Here is a 7,705-nt window from a genome sequence, read left to right as displayed (position 1 = left end):
AAGCATAAAAATATTTATAGTACAGAGATGATGTAACGTACCTTGTAAATCTTTATAATCTTATCCAGATACTCATTTTCGAGATTTTCATGAAGCAAACTTGCAATTACTCCGGAAACATAATGATTAACTCCACCACCACTGCACATTATGCCCCTAAAAAAAATAAAAGTTAAAAGACATGCATTAAGACAGTTACAATAATAAGTCACAAGATTTTCGTCAATCGATATAACGCACTAATATTCAATAATTAACTTTATTTAGACTTTTTTGTAAATCGTTGACACATTAAATAGTTTCGCATAATTTACAATTTTTTAATTAACAGTTTTTTTTTTAAGAAAAAGAAAATAAGATCCCTTACGATGTTTTCACAATGTTCACAACACGCGGACTGCATTCAATCCATCCAAAGCGAATCGCTGGTGAAAAGATTTTAGAGAACGAACAGTTTGATACAATGTTCCCTCCTTTATAATTTGGTTCTTTTGGATCATCGTAAGTAAATAAACGTCGTGGCGGAGGTCCTTGCCCATAATAAAGCAAATTGTACACATCATCACAGACTACCACTATGGAATTGTTTTGTGCAATCTCTACTAAACGCTTGCATTGATCTACCGAGAAATAAAATTGACAAAATAATCTATGTTTAATGTATCTCAAGAAGTATAAGGTACCAATGACGGGACACTTAAGACCTATGTCTGAACACCTTTATCATTTTACTTTTTAAAATAATTTAGTTCTTAAAGAAGTACAACGCGAATTAAAATTAAAGATAAAAATATAATACAAGAAAAATATTTTTATCTTTGATTCTTTGATTTTAATTCACGTTATAACTTATTTAAGGATTAAAATGATAAAAATGTCGAGATATAGGTACGTGTCCAGGCATTGGTATATTTACTTTATATATTTTATTCTTTTAAGTATAATATATGTACTTTAGATTTTTAAACTTTAGATTTTGAACACTTTCGATTATAAAATTTTGTTCTTTTAAAGTACAAAAATTTAAAGTACATATATAATCAAGTATATAAATAAGTATATTGGTTGAAAAAATATAAATAATGAAATCGCAAATTGTTCTGATACAGAATACAGTGGATGGTTACGACAATTTAAAATATACATTTACAGCAATATTTAAATTACCAGGTGACAATGTCATTCCGGTTGGATTATGAAAAATTGGTATTGTATAAAACATCGCCCAGAATATTTTCTGATTGTTTAAAAGAAAGTTGCCTTTTGTCTTCTCTTCAATTATTATTTTTTCAAGTGCATCTAGATCTACTGCATCATCCTTCATTGGCACTATATGAAATAAAAACAATAATAGACACTTTAGTTAACATTTTTACATAGAATTTCTTATAAAATGTCTAATATTATAAAAACATATTTATGTTATTTATATTTTTCTCCCGACTGCTGCCAACCTTCGGTTGGCGAAGACGAGGGAGTATTATATCTATATATACAGGATTATATACATATAGGCTGAGTTTCTAAATTTATTGCCAGCGTTGAAAATCTGTAGTATACGTTACATGTACTATAGATTTACAGTGTTGGAAGTCTATATACATGTAACGTATAGATTTTCAGTGCTGGCAATGAATTTAGAAACGCAGCCATACATTTGATACATTTATCTTATTATATCTTATTTTAATTACTATATAGTATATATGTTTTTACTATACATATATGTATATACATTTTTACTATATAGTTTTTATATTCTTTTTTATTTTTATAAATTTAATACATTAATGTCCGTTTTTACTAACGTCGTTTAACTTTAATCTTAGTTTAACTCACTCTTTGTCTGTTTCTAATATCCATTTCTATCAACACAGGTTAATTTTAATCTTGGTTTAACTTACCTGTCATCTTTTCCTAGTTCTAAGAGTTAGAAAAAGATACTTCTTGGCCCAGTTTCACAAGTGTCGGTTAACTCTTAATCTTAGATTAACTCACTCTTCGTCTCCTTCTAACGTCCCCCTTAGAAAAAGAAGAAGAGTAAGTTAATCTAAGATTAAAAGTTAACCGACACTTGTGAAACTGGCCCTAAGTTAAACCGCGATTAATCTATATAAATAAAGTTAATATTACATTGGTAGAAATGGGCATAAGGGAGACTGTAAAGACAAAGAGTGAGTTAAACTAAGGTTAAAGTTAAACAACGTTGGTGAAAATGGGCATTAGACATTATTTTGTTTGTTTTACAAATATATAACAAATTTATAGTAGGTATCATTTACCTGTAACTATTAGCATTAATGGAAATTGTTTAAAAGCATCAAGAGCAATCATATAAGTAACTTCTTCTACAAAGATAATTCCATTCGGTGAGAGTATGGTATTTAATAATAGTTGAAGACCGTGCGATGCTCCGCATGTCAATATTAGATGCTCTCTCATCACGGAATTGCTATACCGTTTGCTCAAAAACTTGGCTAATTCATCGCGACATTCCCAAAGACCCGCTGTGATACCGTATTGAAAGAGATAATATTTCCCTTCCTTTTCTTCTTCTTCCTAAAGCAACATTTAATTTCATCAATATGGATTGCAAAGTATCAATAAATATTTTAGGATTTTATTTCTGAGATAGGTTATGAAATATTCCATAAATGCAAGCAATAAATATTAAAATGTTTATTTATCTTTATAAAATGTTCATTAAAATAATTTAAGTATCTCATCGTTACATTTTAATCTTAACTTAAAAAATATTTAAAACTGTCTTTGTTAAATATTTGCATGAGATTTGCTTTTATCAAAATATTTGATAATTACTAATTACAGTTAGCTTTAATTGGACTTTAACTTGAATGAATATAATAATTGAAACTGCTATCTGATTCTGAAAAAAATTTATAATATATAGATATTTTTTACTTATAGAAGTAATTTTTTTAACTTTTATGACTCCATTTTTTATAAGTCATAATAATTATTAATATTAGTTGTAGTTACATTATTACTTGCGCGATTTAACAAATGTAACGGACATATGCAAAAAGTACAAAGTAAAAATAAAAATAATTTTATTTGACTAATATTAACTTATTTTTAAATATCATTATGATAATAAATTGTTTTTAAAGATAATAATTTAGAAAGATACAAAAAGTTATTCAGAATATCTATGTATTGATTGTTCAAGTATATTTTGTCTGTCAAACGCAAAGATAAATGTAATATTAAAATACTTCATTTTTACCAGTCTATGTCGCGTGGATCTATTCAGCATTTCTGCACAATGTTTTAATAAGTCAGGACCAGGTGCTCCGACTGACAAGTTTACAGCTTCCTGATTGTAGACATTAAATATTGGGTCACCATCGAACAAGTGTCTCAAATGTGGATCATGAACAATATCCATGTCAGTTCAAGTTGTGTAATCTGTTTTAATTTTTATAAATAAATTTTACATTGCGTAGGCTACCAGAAATCATTTTAGTTCACAAATAAAATGTATATAGATACATATAAGTAGTTTACAAATTACAATTCGGACAAAATTAATTTTTTGATCACAGTTATGAATATTTTTAATCATTGCTTATATTATTTAACGTAATATTTAATATAATCAATATTTAAATTATAAAAAACAATAAAAAATTTAGTATAATTTATCGATTTTATATACTCATGTATCAATATTACGCACTGCGATAATGCAAAAGGAATGAGTAAGCTCTTTTTTGAAATATTTCAATAAAATATGTAATTGTTATGTAAATGCGTAAATTTTTTATTTTGTGTAAATTATTATATAAAAAGTTTTTTATTTAAGTCTACGTATTATAGACAAATTCTCTCATACTAAACGCTTTTATTTATTCAGCTATAATTTGACATTTTTTAAAAATATAAATATAAGTAGATTGTTTGGAGCAATTAATCAGCAACTTTAGAGATAACGCATTGCATCATTCAGATAGAAAAATGAAACATGAGTAAGCAATATATATCTTGTATCACAATTGTAGTTACTAGTATTATTAACAATAAGTATTTAGATCTATAAAGCCTCTAATAAATGTTTAGTAGATATCATGGAAATTCAAAACTTTTATTAATCGTTAATGTAACTTTCTATGGATGTCTACTGAGTGTCTATAGGCCCGTATTTCGTACTTTTATTTGATTTATATTTGATTAATTATTAATTACTAGGCGTAAATAAATTTCGAAGTTTATATGGAGCTACATGGATATTTCATATAGAGCTCTGATGAATGACTAATATGACATATGATATTAACTAGAGATTTTCTATGACTGTGCACTTATTGACAAAAGCTAAGAAAAGCCATTAATTAAAAGTTATTAAATATATAATATTTTACTTACTCGTGTGTGTATGATGGTCCTAATTAAGCATAAGAAATTTATTTTATATAATAAAAAATAAATTTTTATTTCTAGTATGCAGTCCGTTACATTGTATGTAAATTGTAAAGGAATAAATAAAATATGTTTATGTCCGTAACAAGAAAAATTAACACAATATCAAATACTGTAAATATAAACTGCAAAATACTAGTATATGTGTATATTACAAATTATATCAATATTGATTATATTTATGTAGATTGATAGTGTGTTGATTAATAATATTTTCCAACACTGAACATTACTTTAATAATTCTGATTGACAGTATTAATTATATAAATTATATTAATACAAATTGTAATCCACATATAATTTTTCACCATTTTTAATTAATTAACAACAAATTACTTCAACGAATATTTTTGGAAAATATCATACTTAAAATTTTATGAATTAAAGTTTTATTTTAATTTATAATTAAATTTTTTTCATCTAATATTAAAATTATGACAAAAGATATAATTACATAATTTTTTAAATATATCAAAGTTTACTTAAGAATTTAAATAATATACAAAACTTGATTTTTGATCAATTATATGAGTTTAGATATGTAATTCTGTCTTTACATATATAGTAAATATCTCTACTTTTTTATAATGGATTTTCTATAGAGAGAGAGATATTTATCATAAAGGTAATGTGAATATTATAAATCTTTTATGGAAATAAATGGCTCATGGAGTTATGACAGTTCTAAGGTCTTTTAATGGACACTACGTGTGAATACTTTTTAGTGTAAAAAAGTTTAGAACTGCAAAATTGTATACCTTAAAAGTATTGAATACACTGTGCACGGACACTGAACTTTTTCATGTAATTTGTTGAATTTGATTTAATTTAATTTAATTTGATTTGATTTGATTTGATTTGATTAAAGGCTGCATCTCGATTCACTGTCAGTATTGAAAATCTATATTTTTCTATATTTTACGTCACGTATATTATGTATAGATTTTCAGTTCTGACAGCTGCTGACAGTACTGACAGTTGCTGACAATATCGGAATGTAGTCTTTATCAATTAAACAAAAATACACAGTACATTTTATCAGTACGTTTTATCAGTCACGTTGAAGGAAGACTGAGATTATGAACGTGAAAATGTGTACTAAGAATATTTCAGGCACGAATATCCGTGTCACGCGATTGCTCATGAGAGACTAACAAACGTGAAGAATGTAGATGTCGTGAGAGACATTCCTTATGACCTGACTTTTATATACTAATTAGAATGCTTACTTTGCCGCCATTTTTTATGCTAAAGATAAGGGACACCATTTCTTGTCATATACTCACATATATATATAAATCAGTCATTATTTGGTGATTTAGATCACGTGATACACTCACGGACAATGCGCATCATGTGCATCATGACACATACAATGGCGACTCGGTTTCACTTCTATCTCTTTTTATCACATGTGAAATAATCACAGTGAGCAGTTCAGTTAGTATAGCCTGTGCTCATGAGTCATGACTAATATATTCTCGTGCCTTTCCGTACAATTCCGTACAGGTTCGTGCACGTGCATTTTGCATCAGCATTAAACCACATTGAATGCATGTCTTCATGTATCAGCAATATGATATGAATATTGAGATATTAAATTGAATAGATATTGATATATCAATTTCGATAGATCTGAATAAGTTCCTTCAAAGTGTCCTATATTTTTGCTTATAATAATATTGTGGATAAATGCAGAAATTATTTTCCCCTTCTATTCATTGTCGTTATCGTTATCAACTATTATTAGCTTATGAATTATCATATCTTTTAAAAGATATTGATTCATGAAAAAAAGCTTAAAACTTTTGGATTAACAATGAAACTTCTCTCTTTACACAACTAATAACGGATGTGACAGTCAGCATTAATTTATTATTTTAACTCCCGTATTTTTAAATACATTATCTAATGTGAAAATTAAGATATGGCAGTGGTTCACTGTTAACAAAATTGTTTTGCTACCTTATATTAAGATTTGTTCTACATCAAGACATTTTATTGTTAAGGAGACTAAATTTGTATTAATTTAACTTTTTTGAATTCCTAAAGCTTTTGGAAATTAATCGTTTTCTGATCAATCTTGATTTCTGTTTTAGGTAGCTGAAGAGAGGAAGGAGAATAAGCACAGAAACAAGGAGAACATACCATATGGCGAGTATGGTGGTTGCCACAAAGCTGTAAAGATGGATTCTACTATCACTACTACCTTAAAGAACTTCGGCGCTCTTTATCAAAGACAAGGTAAATGTGAGGCCGTGAAGACACTCGAAGATTGCGCCATGAGATCTCAAAGAGAGGTAGATAACGTATGTATTAATTCTTTTGCTAAAATAATACGCGTGTAGAATTGCAAATAATACAACTAACGAGGTCTCTTGCATTTCACGCATGCAGCACGTATAGTAAGTGAGTAAAAGTTTAGCACTATTCTGGAATCTTGCATGATTTTTGCACATTGCAAAATTAGACGAAGTTTATTTTTTATCTGCGTTTAAAACTTTTTCCTTATTTTCCTTTTTCTTATTAATTTTTTATTCTAATTTTAATTCACGTTAACATATAATGTTAACTATCATGTGTAATAATGGTATATAATACGCACATAGTCTTGACAAAATTTCTTTCTCCAAGTTACACATGTATAATCTATGCACAAACAATATTTTAACAATTAATAATTATAAAGTAAAGAAACCTGTGATTGAAAAATTCTTTATTAGCCTAAGAATAAGTTTGTTGTTTGAAGCATTGATAGTCAACATGTCCCAGACACAGTATAAGTAAGAGCAGTAGGTACACTCTGTTAAGAAGTTGGAAATAAATATGGCGATTTGCACAACTAATAACATATTAACATGACGATTGTCATGGTAACTGAGTATGAGATATTAAGGTAAGATCATAGACGTTTATGGATAAGATAAAAAGATAATAATATTATATCAAATAAAGCGTGATCGCATCAACAACATGGCGAATAGTTGCCACGAAGTGTGTCTGTTATAGTCAAAGCCCGAAGCGTAGGCATTCCTAGGCTTGACTAATCAATCCTGGGGAATGACCAAGCGTCTTGGTCAAAGCCCGAAATAAGTTTTGCGTTTCGGGTTTTGACTAGTCAATCCTAGGAATAACTAATACGGCTAGTCAAAGTTAGAAATTAAAGAAAAATTACTTCGGACTTTGACTAGTCAATCCTAGATGTGGCTTAATTCGGACTGTGTGACTGTTAACAAATAAAATCAAGATTTTTTTTACTAAATT

At 27.7% G+C, this 7,705-nt stretch overlaps 1 protein-coding gene across 1 annotated transcript; it reads right to left on the bottom strand.

Annotated features, from left to right (window-relative positions):
* Positions 1-23: 23 nt before the first annotated feature.
* On the bottom strand, positions 24-5,678 carry LOC112451800 (uncharacterized protein YER152C-like; the record flags this gene model as incomplete). The annotated part of the gene is made up of 8 exons (XM_025011680.1): positions 5,474-5,678; positions 5,200-5,325; positions 4,387-4,405; positions 3,248-3,429; positions 2,283-2,559; positions 1,168-1,329; positions 368-620; positions 24-156 (listed from the first exon to the last, which is right to left on the bottom strand). Coding segments are annotated over exons 4-8 (987 nt in total), but the record flags the coding sequence as incomplete, so codon positions are not given.
* Between the last annotated feature and the right edge of the window lie 2,027 nt (positions 5,679-7,705).

This window comes from Temnothorax curvispinosus, unplaced genomic scaffold, assembly GCF_003070985.1.
Source record: "Temnothorax curvispinosus isolate PA1 unplaced genomic scaffold, ASM307098v1 QBEX01002570.1, whole genome shotgun sequence".
Taxonomy (NCBI): domain Eukaryota; kingdom Metazoa; phylum Arthropoda; class Insecta; order Hymenoptera; family Formicidae; genus Temnothorax; species Temnothorax curvispinosus.
This window is presented reverse-complemented; position numbering and strand designations above follow the sequence as displayed.